This window comes from Astatotilapia calliptera, chromosome 1 (genome assembly GCF_900246225.1).
Source record: "Astatotilapia calliptera chromosome 1, fAstCal1.2, whole genome shotgun sequence".
In the NCBI taxonomy this organism is placed as follows: domain Eukaryota; kingdom Metazoa; phylum Chordata; class Actinopteri; order Cichliformes; family Cichlidae; genus Astatotilapia; species Astatotilapia calliptera.
This window is the reverse complement of record NC_039302.1, coordinates 21,975,803-21,993,892: the sequence shown is the minus strand read 5'-3', so window position 1 is coordinate 21,993,892 and position 18,090 is coordinate 21,975,803. Positions and strand designations below refer to the sequence as shown.

At 37.5% G+C, this 18,090-nt stretch overlaps 3 protein-coding genes across 5 annotated transcripts in view; 2 read left to right on the top strand and 1 right to left on the bottom strand.

Annotated features, from left to right (window-relative positions):
• Positions 1-10,047, top strand: part of LOC113023658 (chromodomain Y-like protein 2) — a 46,001-nt gene extending 35,954 nt beyond the window's left edge. Inside the window, exons 3-7 of the mRNA XM_026169898.1 lie at positions 1,699-1,916; positions 7,746-7,918; positions 8,014-8,224; positions 8,312-8,455; positions 8,551-10,047. Coding sequence (XP_026025683.1) covers positions 1,699-1,916; positions 7,746-7,918; positions 8,014-8,224; positions 8,312-8,455; positions 8,551-8,709 — 905 coding nt within the window. The 3' untranslated portion in view covers positions 8,710-10,047. The remainder of the gene's footprint in view (positions 1-1,698; positions 1,917-7,745; positions 7,919-8,013; positions 8,225-8,311; positions 8,456-8,550) is intronic.
• Positions 10,048-11,696: 1,649 nt separating this feature from the next.
• cmc2 (C-x(9)-C motif containing 2) lies at positions 11,697-13,757 on the bottom strand. 3 transcript variants are annotated; one of them, XM_026169865.1, is made up of 5 exons: positions 13,450-13,757; positions 13,204-13,278; positions 12,624-12,694; positions 12,463-12,534; positions 11,697-12,350 (listed from the first exon to the last, which is right to left on the bottom strand). In XM_026169865.1, the coding sequence occupies exons 2-5, from the start codon at positions 13,238-13,240 to the stop codon at positions 12,267-12,269; spliced, it is 264 nt and encodes an 87-aa protein (XP_026025650.1). In that variant the 5' UTR covers positions 13,241-13,278; positions 13,450-13,757; the 3' UTR covers positions 11,697-12,266. The 3 variants fall into 3 exon arrangements, with proteins under 3 accessions (XP_026025650.1, XP_026025661.1, XP_026025670.1); XM_026169876.1 differs by lacking the exon at positions 13,204-13,278 and having other exon boundaries at positions 12,624-12,740; positions 13,450-13,756; XM_026169885.1 differs by lacking the exon at positions 13,450-13,757 and having other exon boundaries at positions 12,624-12,740; positions 13,003-13,269.
• A 1,013-nt stretch (positions 13,758-14,770) lies between these two features.
• Positions 14,771-17,892, top strand: cenpn (centromere protein N). Its single transcript, XM_026167646.1, has 10 exons — positions 14,771-15,075; positions 15,220-15,265; positions 15,401-15,460; positions 15,932-16,005; positions 16,131-16,304; positions 16,398-16,499; positions 16,692-16,746; positions 16,869-16,978; positions 17,094-17,217; positions 17,672-17,892. The coding sequence occupies exons 1-10, from the start codon at positions 14,905-14,907 to the stop codon at positions 17,776-17,778; spliced, it is 1,023 nt and encodes a 340-aa protein (XP_026023431.1). The 5' UTR covers positions 14,771-14,904; the 3' UTR covers positions 17,779-17,892.
• Positions 17,893-18,090: the final 198 nt, after the last annotated feature.

The following is an 18,090-nucleotide window of genomic DNA, read 5'->3' as shown; positions in this document are numbered from 1 at the left end:
TGTACCTGAGTAATTTCTGATTTATTCTGGTTATTTTTTACCACAGCATCACTAGATGTTCTTAGATGAGGAACATGTGCTTTGTCTGACTCATTTTTCTTTCTGCCTTTAATCATTTATCTTGTAAAAGTCTACAGCTGAGAATGTGGTACTCGACCCTCTTGGACATTTCTTTTTCTTTCTCAGTGCAGATGAATCAGTGATTTCTGTGCATTAGATATTACACTGCTCCTGTACGTTAATGCTCCTTTGTGTGACAAGACCTGAAAATTACACTGATTGCTTTTCAAATGTGAACATGAGATTGCATGTAAATATAACTGTGGGCAATTTCCAAGGTTGAAATGTTAATGCAGTCAAGTTGAAATTCACTGAATCACACCAAGAGAGTTGTGATATTGTGCAGAGAGAATACCCTTAGATGACACATGTATATGTAAAAGTAGGTGTAATTGTCCACATCGCATAATAACACTGGGAATGACTAAGAAATTCAAATTTAATTAAAATCATTGCTAGTATAAAATTATTCAGGCTAAAAAAAACCAAAACAAAACGCATTACTGGAAAAAAAAATCATTTTTTTGAGTTCAGATAATGTAGTATTTTCTAGACTTCTGTATATGGACTATGTATCTTTTTTTCTTTTCCTTCAGCTTTCAGCTCCAAGTATTAAGAAATAATATTATAGTATAAAGAAATGTAGTAAAACTAAGAGGATGCATTTTTTTATTAGGAACTTGTAGGCTTGATAGGCTAAACACAACATTTATTTGATAGTTGGAGTAACTTTGCAGGCTTTGTTTAACACTGTGACATGAAAAAGACTCAGGCCACACTGTGGCAGCAAAGATAATTTGCTGTAAGGAAGGGTTGGGTGTTCTCCAGATTTCAAATACACTGATCGGGCACAACATTGTGGCTGCTGACAGGTGACGTGAATAACACTCATTATCTCGTCATCATGGTAGCTGTTAGTGGGTGAGATATATCAGGGAGCTAGTGAATATTTTCTCCTCAAAGTTGATGTGTTCGAAACAAGAAAAATGGGCAAGTGTAAGCATTTGTGCGAGCCCGAGAAGGGCCAAATTGTGATTGTTAGACTAACTGGGTCAGAGATTCTCTAAAACTGGGGTTATGGGGTTTTCCCAGTCTGCAGTGGTCAAAATGCAAGAAAAGTGATCCAAGAACGAAACTGTGGTGAACCAATGATAGGGTCATGGGTGGCCAAGGCTCACTCACACATGGGGAGCAAAGGCTGGCACATGTGATCCAATCCAAAAGATGAACTACTGTATCTTAATGCTTGCTCAATCATCCAGGTAAGGAAATCCCAAAAAGTTGATTATATTCATCTGAATGTAACGTTTTCAGTGGAAGAAACATTTCGTCACTCATCCAAGTCACTTCTTCAGTCTCAGCGGACGCTTTTAAAAGGTCCACAGTCTAACCAAACTAATATTTATCGAATAATTTCTCTGTGCGAAGTGCAAATCAAAGTCCCTTTTTTTTAATGCTCTTTCTTAAAAAATATATTTCACCCTTAAACTTGGATTTGGAAGCACTTTGTAATTGCAATAGCAATAATTGCAATAGCCAACTGTAATAGATTTTTTCTTTTCTTTCAGTTGCTGTCAATTATTTTAAAACGTTCTAGAAGACAGACTGACCTGTTCTGTCACTTCTTGTATGAATCAGGCTCACCTTTAGCCAATGGGAAGATGCACCTACACAGCTCAGTGAAGCGGAAGCTGGCTGAGGAGAAAGGCTACGTTTTTGACAAGCGTCTCAGGTACAACGTGCGACAGAACGAGAGCAATTGTCGATTTCGAGACATTGTGGTCAGGAAGGAAGAGGGCTTCACGCATGTCCTGCTCTCCAGCCAAACAACAGATAACAATGGTCTGACGCCAGAGGTGAGAACAAAAAAAACACACGAGTGCTGTGCCCATGTTACATTTTTCATTTTGATTAGTGCATGTCGGTTTATTTATATTTACATAATTTATATTTTGTGCTTCGCTGACACGTATTAATTGGTGTTGATTGTATCCTAGTTGCCATGGAGTTCTGTTTGGGGGAAAAAAAAGAAACCATGAAAGTTTGCCCAGTAACTGTTGTAGAGATGCCCTGGAGCTATGCAGTAGTTCCCTAACTGCTCAAGGGGAGTTTTTCAGGAGACGGTTTTAGAAAACTGTGGTTTTATTTGACAGCTGCCAGGTGTGAAAATGCTAGCTGCATAAATCTAACACAGGGCACTGCTGAAAAGGGGGCACAGTTTCCTCAAAGCTGCCTCCTAACAAACAAGGCTTCAACAAGTTTAGCAATTAGGGGTACATATAATGCAGTGTTTTGCCATCTGTTGTTACTGCAGCAAAATGCCAGTTGAACTAGTGAGGAAATTATGCTGCAAGATCATTGAGGAAGTCTTTATGTAATTATTCTTAGAGAGAGAACTGGATACCCTAGAGATAATCGCCAATGATTTCTTCATAGCTGTTTGCTATTTAGGAATATCACTCCCATTGCTTCTACAGGCTATGGTCTCCAGGAGGCATGGGCATCATTAACATAAACATTATTCATAGTATGTAAATGGGACAACTGGAATATTGTTTTGAGAATATAGTTTGGCTGTCATTAATTTCCCGACTTCTAAAATAGGAGTACCCTTAACTAGTTAATGAGAAATATAAACCAATGTTTGTTCTTTTTTATTTGCAGTGCATTCTCAAAAAATATATTATTTAAAATGTAAATTTGTGAGTACAAAAAGAAACTTTTAAAATGAATTCTGCCTTTTCAGTCTCTCCATTACTTGATAAGATTAAGGTATAAAATGACAAAAAGTTTTTGGTTGATTTCTTAATAGATTATTCAGGGCCTTACTGTTTTGAGAAACACTTCTGATTATGTGTAATGATATACCAGCTGAGTCTTCTCTACAGGCGTTTAGGGGGCATAATCTGTACCAAGCTGTGTCCTCCCACTTTTGATGAGTTTTCTTACGCTCTTGTCAGTAATTTGGTGATCACCTGCTAACTCCATGTCAGTCAAACTACCTTAAAAAAATCATAATCTAGCAGTGAAACAAACTGTAGATGTTGAACTTTATAGCCATAGTAACAGACGGTGTCTAAATCTGTAATTTAAATCGCTGATCAGAACCTGTAACCTATATTTGTATATTCAGGTTTTTTTGTGCATAAAGGTTTTATTTATTGTTTTTCTTAATGACCCTATGAAGTGAGAACAGAAATATTTGAACTCGGTGTAGAATTTGCTTCAAGTTGCATCTATTTGTGGTCGTTCTTTTTGCTTAATCAGACATGGTTATTATCAGTATATCCAGGTGTAGTGCTTCAGTGGATTAAAGTGTTAGGTTACCCTAGTTGCACACTTTCCACAGCCCATGTGTATGTCCACATGGGTAGAAGTGACTTGAGGGTGAATCAAAGGATGATTAAGGGTAAATGCAAGGCTGTCCGATTTACTGAGAGAGCACAGATTTGTCAGCACATGCCACACTACTGGGGTAACAACTTTGCATTTGCCCTCCAAGTAGACTCTAAATAGACTGGAAGACGGTATTAGTCCAAACATAGCTGACTTTGTGTGCATCAACAAGGCAGATACAACATAGACTCATTCGTCTAAAATATATCACTATAGTTTTACTCAGGCTTTGCTCAACGGAGGCATAAAACTCAAACTTAAAAAACTGGGTGAAGAGCTTGAGAAAGGCTGGAGCATGTGCATCTGCAGTACTTGATGTCATTTAATGGCTCTCTTCTATGCAGCTTTGTGAACTGTGATGATTCACTCGTTGATCTGGCTGCCTGCAGGATTCTTCCAGCCCATGATTGGTTGCTCACTTCCACACTCCAATCAACAACAAGCTGGTCTATTTAAATTTCCTATGAGTGATTTCAGTAACTTGCTCTCCCCAGATGCATACCAGCAGCTGAATTTTGATTTCTGTTTCAGTTTTAATTTAAAGGATTTAATGGAGATACTATTTAAACTGTTTAGTAATTCAAGCAATTTCCATACCATTTTACTGTTTATAGAGTAGGTGTATACTTTTGCTTGAAGCTGAAATATAATTATTATCCCGGATGACCCCCCCAAATTAAGTTCCTCAAAAGCCTAAGGGATGAGGGGAGTAACAACAGGGGAAAAGAAACTGAGAAAAGAAAAAGAGTAGCCCATGAAAATGTGGTTTTCATTTAAAAGAATAGAGCTGAAAGAGAGAGCTACACAGGTATACACACCAAACAAACGACAACCACAAACTAAAATACACTGAAAAGAGATTGTTAACAAACAAGTTAATAGAGAAAAAAATTGCTTTCGACAGACATTAGGTACTCAGTAAAAGCTCCAAAGAACCACTAATCTGACAGTCAAATCTCCGGCCAAAGACACTACTACAACTCACCACTCTCAGGGCTGGCCCACACACTGAGACCAAACCGCTTAACACCAGCGTTTACAGTGTTGAGTGGCTAATTGCTGAGTTCCTCCAAGGGAAATGGATGACAGCTGAGTTCAGGGAGAAACAGGACACATCCACATGCACGCAAACCCCAATATGTACTAATATACCCACTGACATTAAAAAAAAAAAAAAAAATCAGGGTTATTAATGTGGGCAACACAGATGTGTAATTAGCAGTGCTGCCATACAGGAAGAAGGTCCTGGGTTCAAATCCAGATTCGGGTCTTTCTGTCTTGTATTAGCATGTCCAAAAACATGTGTGGGTTAGGTTAACTGGCCATTCTAAATTAGCCATAGTATGAATGAACAGAATAGTGACTAGTGTCCAGGTTGTGACCGTTTCTTGCTCCATGACAGCTGCAGTGGCCTCCAGCTCCTCCTACCATACCTGACCCTGATCTGTATCTGCATCTCTGTTTTGTATTAATAACACGTTAGTACGCTAAAAACATTCAGCTGTTCTTTTTTTGTGCATCATTTGCACAGTTGTGGATAAACACTTTTTCTCTACCTCCTGTCATTTATATTTTGAGAGTAATTCATTCTGGTCTGTAACCATACAGAAAAACATTTATTTATTTTAAATTTCATCTGTGTAAAATTGAACCTCGTTAATAAATGAATGAGGTTCAATCTGTCAATGTTAACAGGTCTTTTTTTTAGAGGTCTATTAAAATATTATGGCATTAGCCACAAATTACATGCAAGCCAAAATCATCTGCCTTCGGCTCATAACCCTAGCAAACAGGATTTTCATCTTCTCAGATTGTAGGATGTGTCTCACATCTTCCACAGAGGGTGGTTCTGGCTTTGATACAGCATCATAAGCACGGCAGTCTGTACTTCACAAGCACCGAAGTGGCCTAAACTATGTGTGCACATGTGTGTGTACTTTCATCTGTGACACTAAGCTCGTAAGCTGTGGGCTCATCAAACAGCTCAGATAGCTCCTTATATGTCTCTCAGTCTTTGAAGCCACAGGAACAAGAGAGTCTACGGATGTGCTTACTGAGAAAATCTTGAAAAATATCCCAGTTCCTTTTTCTTCTAAACACTCAGTGCTGGCTGTAAGTGAGAAAGTCCCCCTATCTATTAACTGGTACACTTTCTATCACCTTTCTAGCCTAAAGTATTGTAGCTTTCTATTATAATCCCATTGTTTTTCAACCAACTGGGTTTTCTTTCCCCATTTCATCAATAAATAAAAGAGAAGTAAGAAATTAAAAAGTGAGAAATATCCTTAACATTTTCTTTGAAATGGCTAGTTCTTGCATCCACAAGAAAAACAAATTTCTGTTCTGATAAATTTAAAATATTCTTACAGAAAAAAGTGCTGATGCTGATCAGTTTTCTATGTTATTTGCCCTTTTCTAGTTTTATTATACATTAACATATAACAAGCTGTTCAAGAAACATGTAGCAGCCGAACAACTTTTTTTGGACCTCCTCAACAGTTCTTCAAATATTGAGGAACACCTTCTCAAATTAAAACCAAGACTCAGCACTTTAACACAACATTTTCTTCTAAACTAAATGTCCTGAAGATTAAAGCACAGATCATCTCATTAATTGTCTCAATGATAAACATGCCTAAATGCAGACTGCAGCAGATTTATCTACTAACGTCTTCAAGTTCTCCGACTCCTCATGAATGTCACTTTGATCGCCCTCCTCTTTCTCTGTTTGATCGAGTGGAACTAGCATCTGTTCATTTCTCCTTCATGTATCTGAGCAAGTGTTTCATTCACCTCCTAAAATAATGACATTTGTAATTTCTCACTTTCTGTCATGCTCGTTTACACACACACACACACACACACACACACACACACACACACACACACACACACACACACACACACAAATGGTTTCCATCATTGTAGAGGATATTACATTGACTTGCATTAATTTCCTGGAGACTTATCCTTACCTTAATCAAAACGTGCTTGCCTAACCCTTACATTCACTATTAAATTTCATTATGAGAACATGCTTTTTGTGCCCAACCACGTCACTGTGTAAACGGACTTGTGTCCCCACAACATGAGTAATTCAAATACGGAGACAACACAGCACACACGGTTAAAACTGGGGTCAGATTATGTGCTTGGTGAGACATAGAGAATTAAGTTCACTTTTGAGGTTGAATGGTTAATATGGGTCAGGAGTGATAATCTGATTAAAATGCAACAACACAGTGTGCAGACTGACTGCAGAAAGTGACATGGTGGTGTGGGTGTGGGGCTGGGGTTTGTCGGGTTGACTGTCTGACAATGTCGGCAAACTCTCTTGTTTATCAGATGAGACAAAGGCCAAACTCTTAATACTGAATTTTGCATATATTGTTTTAACTGGCAGCATGAAACGTGTCTCTTTACAGACTACTAAAATGTACTGGGCCCAGTTGTTGACATACCATACTGCAAGGAGGTTATATTCAAGTAAAGTCTGACCAATGTTTTCTTAAAATACTCTTTTTTTTAAAAAAATTCTTATTATAACATTTAGAAGTTTACAGACACAGCTTTTCTTCCTTTGTAACGCATGCAGCCATAAGGAGTGGGAATTGTTAACATACAGTTAAACCAGTTGTTGCTGATGGGCAGGGTGTCAAGGAAACAAGCTGCATAGTGCTAGTTGTCACATTAACATCTTACCCACAACAACCCCTGCTCACAGAGTAACATCAAGTAACTAGAAACCATTTCACCGCTAAGCTGACCTTCTACACAGAAACTAAGCTTATTGGAGCAAAAGTCTAAAAGCTTGTTTTGATTTATTTTTTGCCCTTTAAATTTAAGTAGAGAATGTAAATTGTATAGTATTTATGCAATATATATACAGTTATCTATCTATCTATCTATATATATATATATATATATATATATATATATATATATATATATATATATATATATATATATATATATTTAGCATTAGCATGTTTAAACTGAATATCTCAAGCTTGTTCCTTCAAAGTGAAATTTTGTTAGATGCTGTGATGTGCTACACAGTTTTCAGTCTCTGTTAACTGCAAGGATACAGAAGGAAGTCTTGTAGTCCCAGTGCTGGTCTTTTTTTCTTTTCTCTGCTCTGGGCATTGCAATAAAAAATAATGATGTACCTAGTGGATCTTCAGTTTTACTCTGAGGATTCAGAACCTATATTTAAGTTATTTCCTTCCCAACCAGTCCTCTTTTGTTGGTTAAGAATGTAATACACATTTGTTCTTCTTTCTCTTCAGATCATGAAGGAAGTTTGTCGAGCTTTGGGTAATGCCGCTGCGGATGACAGTAAATTACTACTGCTCAGTTCAGTGGGGACTGTTTTCTGCAGTGGCCTGGAGCCATCGTATCTGATAGGGCGTCTGTCCACTGACCGCAGAAAAGAGAGCAGCCGCATCGCAGATGCTGTACGGTAAGAAGAAATCACTCCACTACAGGCAGCAACTCTTTTGTGTGTTACCATTAGTCTTGATAGAGTCACTGCTGATCATTCTGTGACCCCTTTAGGGACTTTGTGTTGGCATTCATCCACTTCAAGAAACCCATTGTGGTGGCAATAAACGGCCCTGCTCTGGGCTTGGGAGCATCCATCCTGCCACTGTGCGATGTGGTGTGGGCCAGTGAAAGGGCCTGGTTCCAAACTCCATGTGCAGCCCTGCACCTCACTCCTTCTGGATGCTCCTCTTACACCTTCCCTCAAATACTGGGCGTCGCTCTTGTGGGTCCCATCAAAATCTATTTTTTAGCAAAATTCCACGTAATGTTATGTGGTTCCACCGATAGCATTTTTTCTCCTTCATTCCAGGCCAATGAGATGCTCTTCTGTGGAAGAAAACTCACAGCACAAGAAGCATGCAGTCGAGGGCTCGTGTCGCAGGTCTTCTGGCCAACCACATTCAACCAAGAGGTGATGCTGCGTGTGAAGGAAATGGCATCTTGTAGCGCAGTGGTAAGTCTTGTTGATCTACACAATGCAGAAGGCAAAGGTGTCTCTTAAGGATGGAGATGAAATAGCTCTTTCCCCTTTTTCTGTGTGTTTTAAAGGTCTTAGAAGAGTCTAAATGCCTGGTGAGGAGCATCCTCATGTCCGTCCTGGAGGAAGTGAATGAGAAGGAATGTCAGATGTTGAAGCAGCTATGGTGCTCAACTAAAGGACTAGAGGCACTCTTCAGTTACCTGCAGAACAAGACAAGTGAAAAGTAACCATCCCACCACAGAAATTATAGATGATCAGTGTGGGTATGAAGCTACCTAAAAAAACAAAAAAGGGGGATCAGGTTGGCAGTGCTGTGGTGTCAAACTCATTATGGGCCTTTATTTCCATCTATCAGCAGGAGAATTCTTTCTGATTTCTTTCTGTGTATATCTGTTAAAAATTAAATTCAGTCATGATCACTTTTCTAAAAGAGGTTTTTGTTTTGTCCCTAAGTTTTCCCAGATTTCCACGCTCTGTGTTAATGAGGCAAAGGGCCAAATATGCATTGCGTAAGCGCAGGGAGGTACAGAGTGCATCTGTACATATGTGAGACTTATTCAACAAGATGGATGAAATAATAAATGTATTTCTGACTGCACATGACAAAGTGATGATAATATATAGAAGAATAATATATATTTATTACAAGCGTGTAAAAGAGTTGCTTTGTGTACATAGGATGCATTTTTCCAGGATTTTTCTTTTAGTTTCTTACTGTTTTGAATTGAAGTGTAAACCAAAGTTTGCATGAGGACACAGTTGCTTGCTCCTTATCATGCACATTCTCTCCTATTTGTATTGACTGTGTGTAGTCATGAAGTAGTGTGGAATTCTTTTTCCTCATAATTATATTTTCTTACATAAACATCTTTATTAAAAAGAGCATTTCTGTTTGCTTACATTATTAAAATAACCTGGTAGATGAAATTAAATTCTTCCATTTAAATAAAATAAAAAGTATTTCAGGTGGGGGGTTTTTTGTTTTGTTTTTTAAATAAAGCTATTTAGTCGTTTCCCTCTTTAACATTATAGGCAAGAATACTGTCTTTAATTTTTACAAATAATCACACGAAGGCCAGGATTTCTCTTCTCTTGCTGGAATAATGCACCGATAATTTTTACTAATCTGTGAATGCTAGCACTAAATAGAAATGCTGAAAGTAACTGACTGCAATTCTCACAGGGGAAAATTGGTGATGAATCCGATCAAACTGTGCGCTACATATAGGAGCCTTTATTGAGTAATTGTCATTATATAAAATGTATGAACATTCTTTTAAAAAAAACAACAACAAAAAACCCCAGATGATGTGTTTTTTTTCCTTAGCTGTGCGTTTTTAGAGCACAGAAGAGATGAAAATATCTGGATTCTCAAGCATCTTCAGCTGTCGTTGAACAATAATGTCGAAATTGAACATTTTTGTTGCTGGAATCCACTTCCTGTCCTAACCTGCATGTGATCATTCAAAGTTTCAAGAAGTTTTATATTCTGTATGATATTTAGGGATCTATTTTGTTTTACCAAAATGTAAATGTGTCTAGCTCTGTGTACATTTTTTTAAAAGGTGTCCATTTTGCAGTTAAATATGATAATATATATATATATATATATATATATATATATATATATATATATATATATATATATATATATATATACATATATATATATATATATGTAGACTGTTTTCTGTAACTAATTGCATGTAATATACTGTAAATGTGCTGCTTGTCTGAATTCCTTGTATTTCAGGGTATGTTTTGTACCACCATTATAAGTACTGTTAGAAATGTTGCGTTTTATTTTTGTATTTATTTGAAATAACTGTTGTGCCGTGCCATGTGGTTTACTTTGCTCCAGAGGCACCCCGGCTTCTTTTTCGTGACCCTGCAGAAAAGTGAATTAGCAAAATAGGCCCAGAAAAAAGAAAATGTCTACATAAATACGTCCTTCATGACCAAAATGTTAACACTATTGCCACTTGAAGATATGATTTATAAATAGAGGTGTTGTACATGATCAGTGAGAGACATGGGCTCATTTAATTTAATTTACATTGTGCTTTAAAACCTTTGTGAGTATGAGCTGAGGTCTGTGGTGTAAACAGATTGTTGACATTTGTATAAGATTTAATGCAATGTGAGATTGTTAAATGATTTTGTGGTCATTGATTGCTGGGATAATAAGGTTGGAAGCTTTTTTTTGTTTTGTTTTTGTCAACCAAAAATTGACAAAAACAAACAATGCCAGACTTCCACCTGAGCGCATTAAATCTAAAACCTTTACAGTCACACCAAATGATTTTACACTTACTGTCTAAAGGAAATGTGATTCATGTAACAAAATCTAAATTGCTGTATACTCAGGTTTCTGTACAAAACAATTTATTGTGGTCATTAGATCCATGAAAGGAGACCCTGTCTTTACTTCTATTGTACTAATCTGATGATAGATTATTTATATTGTGTCATTTGCTTCATAAGAAGAGGTATAATATGGCTTCTGTACAGCATCAATGAACACAAGTCACTCAGGTCTGCTGAGCGCTGCTCACGCTGAAGATTCATGGACTTTAATTTATTTATTTTGTAAAATATCAAATGTCTTTGAGTGTCAACTTGGACAGAAGCATTTCTTTGGTTTGAAACTTTATTTAGGGCTATGGGAGTTTATAATGGATTTGAGCCCCAAATCGCCAGCTCAGCATGTGTTTGAAGTGTGCTTGATGAAAATATTTGAAGTATATCAGTTATAACTTGCTCCATTATTTATTACAAATTGCAGGTTTATATTTTATTTTACTTTTTAAATACACATACCTACATGTGTATTTTTTCCCTACACTGTCTGAAAGCACACCTTGGGTTGCCTTATAATTTAAATGTTTGTCAAGGAGTTATTGATACATTGTGATGAGTAGAATGAGCTGCTTCAAATAAAGAAACAATTCTTTGACAACATGTTTTTACATTTGCACAAACACAAGGCTTCTGCGTATGGTTTGCACAGCTAGCCTAACCTTACCTAACACTCAGAGAAAACCTCACACTTCTGATGTGGTTTTAATTACCAAAAAAAAAAGAAAAAAGAGAAAAGGCTCATGTCGATCATTTTGTTAGCAAAATGCATATAAATGCTACATGTGTTACATGCTGCGAAACTGATACTGTGTCCCGCGGTGTTGTGGCACCATGTTAAAGCAAGAACAGGTTCTTACATTAATTCAGAGTTTTACTTTATTCAAAAAGAATCAATATGATTCCCAATTCAAAGAAATCTTCAACAATAGATACTGTTATACGTTAACAGAGTAATCATTGCTGTGGTTTTGTGCCAACAGACACATCAGTGATGGAGCAGTAGTCCGCTGCAAGAGATGGGGTGGGGGAATAATAATCCCCAAACTCAATCTTCAATCTCAAGTACTAGATGTTTTTTTTATGTTGACCTCTTGACATTGTTGTCAACACTTCAAGTTTTAGTCTATGTAGCTGATACAAAATACCCATGTAAGCTTAATTGAGCTTACTTGCTGTTCAATAAAACTTTAAAAATACCAGTAATATAAGCATCAATATGGCAAGATTACCATTTTGTTCTTGGAGACGCACACCATTAAATGAAATCACCCACACTGCTTATAAAGAAATAGCTCTTCATCTGTCCTGACATGAAATGTCAGCTGAAGAAGCCTGGTACAGAGTGTCAAGCTTCATTCAGTGTGCCAAAATCTCAGTAGGTTTAACTTGCTGTGCCAGTGGCACAGTTGCAGTAAAATGTCCCTTAGAGACGGTCTTTAGGTCCTTCTTTCAGCCTCTTCTTCATCTCTATCGCATGCTGCTTGCTGCGCTCCCGCTTTTCCAGTCTCTGTTGAATAGTAAGGAGACAGAAATGAATGTAAGAGAGAAAAAAAAATCTTTTAATAGGATTGATTGTTGTCCTATCCATAAGTGGAAAAAAATTTAAAAAGCTGACAGACCTCTTTCTTCAGACACTGACGCATGGCACGGTCCACATCGTTACATGTGCCAAAGAACTTCAGAATATTGTGCTGATCGTAAAAGCAAACAAGGTTTTACACAATTTTATATCTATGCATGTGAATCATAGAGAAATAGTCACATTTGGAGATTGACTTACCTCGTTGTGGCACTGTCTCAGTTGACTTATTAGTTCATTACACTCATCTGTGTGAAGGTGAGGTGACAGGTCAGGGTGCATTTTGAGTTAAGGGCTTACTGAAGAACTGCAGAGACACTGAAAGGCAACAAGCAAGAGATGAACTGAGGATATACTCTCATCTATAAACAACGTAAAATACTCAGCCCAAGGGGGGCACCTTGGAAGTAATATGATTTAAGGCTAGTATACAATAACATATAGCAAGAAAGCAAAATATTGCCACATCTGGAACTGCTGATGCCCAACCAATAACAACTAATGAATCAATAATTAAATTCGTTATTTTAACTGTTTGAATGAATTATTCCAAAGACTGCTTCAACTGCACTTTAAATACCGTATATCAGGGGTATCAAACATAAGGCATGGGGGCCAGAAGCATTCTGGGAAGCACTCCAATCTGCCCCACTGGATGGCAATGGAAAACAAGGAGTGCATAAACATCCTGTCAAGATCAAAGTGGGTTGTATGTGCCCCATGATGTAAAATTAGTTTGACATCCCTGTAGTACGTCAGCAGCATTTCCTCTAAAGGATACTAACACCTCCCCATCCCTCTCCATCCTGATGTGTCATAGTGATGACCGAGATTGTTTTTTCCAGTGGACACTTACCTGCAGACACAGAGGCAGAGACAAGAGCATTGTGTCAAATGTACACCGTCTACATTTACTTTGGCATTATGTTAGCTAGACTAGACTTTGAACTGGGGATCTGTACTGCGTATGTAGTAATTTATAATAAACTTCATGTCAACACTGGATTATCAGCTGAATTACACTTACCACTGCAAAGGCTTTATCATCTGAGAAGTTTCCAGTGGGTAAAAAAGGCACTGCTTGCTAACTACTAGCTCCAAGCTAACTTCACAGAAGATGAATCTATACAACCATTGAACAACTGCAGAAGCTTTATGGTCTGCTGCAAGTCACTAACGCCTTAATGAACTGGACTAAATGAGCTGTAGTAGTACTATCGCCGGTTTAACCTACAAGAAATTACAATCTAAAGGACGTGCCTGCCTGTTACAGGACGTGAAGCTTTCGTAACTGTTTCGCCTCAACTATTTGAGTGACAAGAGTCGCGGGCGAATCGTAGCCTATATTCTTCTTTGGCCTCACCAATGGCGTGCGTACTTTTCACAAAAGGCGGGACAAATGATGACGGGAGTTTGTAGGAAATACAAGAAGGCTCCTCTCCAGGCACCTCCGTTTTTGTGAATGGGTACGGTACTATTTGGTCACCTGTGCTACACAATTTTTTTTCCGCCATTACTTACTATTTCTGTAATGCATGGAACCTTGTTTCCGTCACTAAGTTTTTTTTGTTTTTGATTTTTTTTCTTAAGTCAGATGTTCATGTCATTATTTAACATGAATTAATTAATAAATCGAAATGTCAACGATGCTTAATTATCTACTTACGGTTCTTTTGTTGTTGTTTTTTGCTTGTTTGTGTGTGTGGCGTGTGTGTGTGTGTGTGTGGGGGGGGGGGGTATTTTGTGTGGTTTGTGTTTACGTAATTTGAACAATCTGAGTGATGGGTTTTACCGTTTTTCCTCTGACAATATTTCCTCTTTTTATTTATTTAGTTATTTATTTTTGGTTGTTATTTTGTCCTTTTCATTTCGGAAGGTGCATGCATAAATGGGGAAAATTCACAACTAAATGGACTAAACTAAAAATGAATAAATAGTGTTCATGCTCTGAGTAAACTACTCATTGGTCAAACCTAGCCTAACCTAACTAACCCCTGACCCTAATTTAGTTCGTAAGTCAAAATTTCCAAACCGTGACCTGAACTTTTGACTTGGAGATGACAAATTTTCTTCTATTTTTTTTTTCAACAGTTTCTATAGCAGCAGTGTGAACTTTATGAACTTTTTGTATGTCATAATTAATTTCACTCAATGGCGGTCACTAATTTCTTTCAACATTTAACTCTTTATGTAAGGGTCTTATTAAGGTCATTATTATATACAGATTCGTATAAGCATGGTTGGTCACGTCAGTAGCAGCGGTACTTAAAATTAATATATAACTCCAAGACAGCAGAGGGCGCTAAAGGAAATACGTGAGTCCGTTTTGCAAATATCTGATTGGTGGATTCATGTGCTTTTATTCTGGGCGGTTTGTTTGGAATCGATCGACTGTGGTGTGCGTTGTCGTGAAAGCTGAACAGATCGACAGTTTTACTCAAATTCAAGCTGTCTGTCTATTTCGGTCACTGTTGAAGGAAGCATGGACAACACTGTTAAACGTTTACTGGAGCGACTCGTAAGACGGATACCGAGTCGAATGCTGAAAACAACGCTGGATAAGTGGAGCCGTTTGACGGCGACGCAGCGGCAGTCCATAGATTACACAGAATCAAAATGGGCGTTAACAGAAAAACTACTTGCCATTTGCGAGGTATTTGGCTGGTTTTAGGCAATATAATTTGTTGTTATTTCTATGTGTTCATTGTACACTGTAAAAAATGTTCACATTGAAACTACTATTAAATATTATGGTGTTTGCTCTATTAGTGTTTAACATAAGTGTTGTGTTTCACAGGAAAATGAATTGACAGTTAAACACATAGCTGAGCTGGAAATGATACGTAAGTCGAGCGAAGTTACTGTATTATATTATTACTATTATATATTATGTTATCATTTTGGCTTTTTGCTATATCAGTGGTAAGGACAGATTTACAGTTCACTAACAGTGCTTGTGTCGCCCTGGTTTCATACAGATGTCATCGAGAATCCCAACCTGGGCATGTGGCATGCCTTCCAGCTCATGGACCCTCAAGGTATGTTGAACAGTAACCTGCTCTGTGTCGTCAAGGGCTGAAAGCCTATAAGTTTTGAACCTTCGTTGAATATCGAAGCTCTTGGGGTTTTCAGGGAATGTTCTGTCTTCCTCCCCTCACCCCAACCGGTCGCGGTAGATGGCTGCCCCTCCGTGAGCCTGGTTCTGACGGAGGTTTCTTCCTGTTAAACGGGAGTTTTTTCTTTCCCACTGTCACCAAAGCGATTGGTCATAGAGCGTCATATGATTGTTGGAGTTTTCTCTCTTTTATTATTGTAGGGTCTACCTTACAATATAAAGCACCTTGAGGCAACTGTTTTTGTGATTTGGTGCTGTATAAATACAATTGAATTGAATGGAGGTTTTCTTTATTAAATTGCTGATGGCTTTAAGTGCCTTAATAATATTTTAATTTCTTGCTGTCTTTATAAATATCTTGATATTTTTTTTTTTTTTTTTTTTTTTTTTTTAGGTGATGCTCACTCTGTAGAGCTGACACAGTTCAAGGAACAATTTAAATCCCACCTCAGTGAGCTAATAAGACACGTAAGCTATTCCATCTAATTTACACCCAAAAATCCTATTTTTAAATCGTTTTATCAGCAAATTACATTTCACATGCTTCTGTTAACCTCCTGCATTATCAGTCTGTTTTCACTTTATATTTGAAGGTTTCTATCAAGATAAAGAAGCACACAGATGAAGCTGTGTGGATTCGAATTGCATGGGGAGACACCTTTTCTCGCCCAAACCACCTGAAACCCACATATGTCGTTCACTATCTTCAAACCCCTTACGTCTTTCTGAGCAGCCTAACTTCAAAACAAAAGCCTCTGTTGTCACAGGTAAGGATGACTTCTGTGGTTAATACGTCACATTGTTTATCCAGTTTCCTTGTTTGTTTCCATCCTACTTTAAGAGACTTGTTTGCTTTGCAGGCTTTGGTTCTGTCCACCCGATATCAAGCTATTAAGGATGCTAACCTCAGTGGACGGAAGCTCACTGCCATCAGAGATCTGCTTATGAAGCAGTATCTGCAAGTATGCCTGATTTATTTATTTATTTATTTTTTTTAGAATTATTTACTAGTTAAGACTGACTTTATTTTTATTGTTTTCATTTCTTAGATTTTGTGGGCTGCATGCAGTGTTTTCACCTTTTTAAATTACTGCTTTAGAGAGAAAAATGAGTGGAATTTTACTCTGACCTTTTTTTCTTTTAAATCCACCTAGGTGTTTCCCACCAAGTTTCCCAGCCCTCTGGCAGAAAGGAATCGTGTTGTCTCAAGTATGTTTTAAAACTTTTTGATTTTCTTTAAGCTGTTTTCTCTATGCATTTCTGTCATATGGTGAAACATGTACTTACATTTTTAATGCTGGTTTTATGTATGTCTTTATTTATATGTACAGACCTTCACATAGAAAAAGAGCAAGCTGGGTCTGCAGCAAACAGACATCAAATGGCTTGTGAGGCATTTGGTGATGGGCTATTACCTCAACTACAGTCTGCAGTTTACAAGGTAGCCGGACAACACCGACTAAGTAAAATAAGTTGATTATCTAAGTTGTTTCACTGCTTCACAGATACAGATGTTAACCCAGATGCTGCCATGTTCCTTGTTAATGTTTCATCAGCTGGAAACAAAATTCAGAGATCACACCAATAAGACCATGACAGAGCGGGACGAGCCATTCAGATGTGTTGTTAAATTTGCAAGCACCAATCTCCTCGAGTCACTCAGACACTCTGCATCCTCAGGTACACAGAAAGTGTTAAAAACAGTCATAAGAATAACTATCATCGTCTTTTGTAAGGAAGTAAGTTATGTTACTATAACCTGGTATGTCACAAAGTCATGTAGAATACTAACTGCATCTCTGCAAGTGTCCACAAGAGGGCACCAAAGTCCTGGAAGAAATAGCCATATAGTAATGCTGTTACATTAAGCTACTTCACAATATTCATGATACTTTGGGAAGAGGAAACTTTTCTAAGGAAGTTTGCTTTTATGTTTAATTGTTATGTCCCTGAATCCTCCTCACTTTGCAACTCTTTCCCACATTTTCCGGTGTGGGTGGAGACAATCAAAAAATACTGATAGTGACAGGTAATAGACAAATTCTCAGTTATGACGCAGGTTAAAACCTGATCCTCATTGTTGTCTTTCTGTTTTCTCTAATGGTTATTTAAACATTGTTTTTCTACTTTACAGGAGTTGCTTCCACCCCTGTGACACCCCTTCTCTCATCTGTTCCCTTAAAGGGAAAAAATTATTTTGTTATCACAGACAATGGCCCTGGACCTTCATCACAGAAATGACCATCAGACACTTGATTTAACTTGTAGCATGCTCAGTCCATTAGTCCATTCATTTTACTTCATACTTTAATGATGTCTTTGTTAATAAAACTCTCAGTCTGTTTCAATAAGAAATTTTTATTCTTGTATTTTTATATCTTCAGCTGTAGGTATACTAGTTGCTGGCAACTCTGTCACTTTATTGTTTGTCAGCATTGCATATAAAAGCAGAATTTTAAATATTCCTGAGGTTTTGTCATTTGTTTTCTGGTATTGATACAAATGTGTAATTTTACCACACATTAATACAAAGTGTTTTTCTGCGTAGCAATC

Excerpts from the sequence above, each read along its gene's own strand:
- cmc2 (XM_026169865.1), bottom strand. The coding sequence starts at position 13,240 with ATGACACATCAGGATGGAGAGGGATGGGGAGGTGTTA. Across the intron at positions 12,535-12,623 it reads TGAGACAGTGCCACAACGAG|CACAATATTCTGAAGTTCTT; the intron begins GTAAGTCAATCT and ends TTTTACGATCAG. Across the intron at positions 12,351-12,462 it reads GTCAGTGTCTGAAGAAAGAG|AGACTGGAAAAGCGGGAGCG; the intron begins GTCTGTCAGCTT and ends ACTATTCAACAG.
- cenpn (XM_026167646.1), top strand. The coding sequence starts at position 14,905 with ATGGACAACACTGTTAAACGTTTACTGGAGCGACTCGTAAGACGGATA. Across the intron at positions 15,266-15,400 it reads AGCTGAGCTGGAAATGATAC|ATGTCATCGAGAATCCCAAC; the intron begins GTAAGTCGAGCG and ends GGTTTCATACAG. Across the intron at positions 16,500-16,691 it reads TTATGAAGCAGTATCTGCAA|GTGTTTCCCACCAAGTTTCC; the intron begins GTATGCCTGATT and ends AAATCCACCTAG.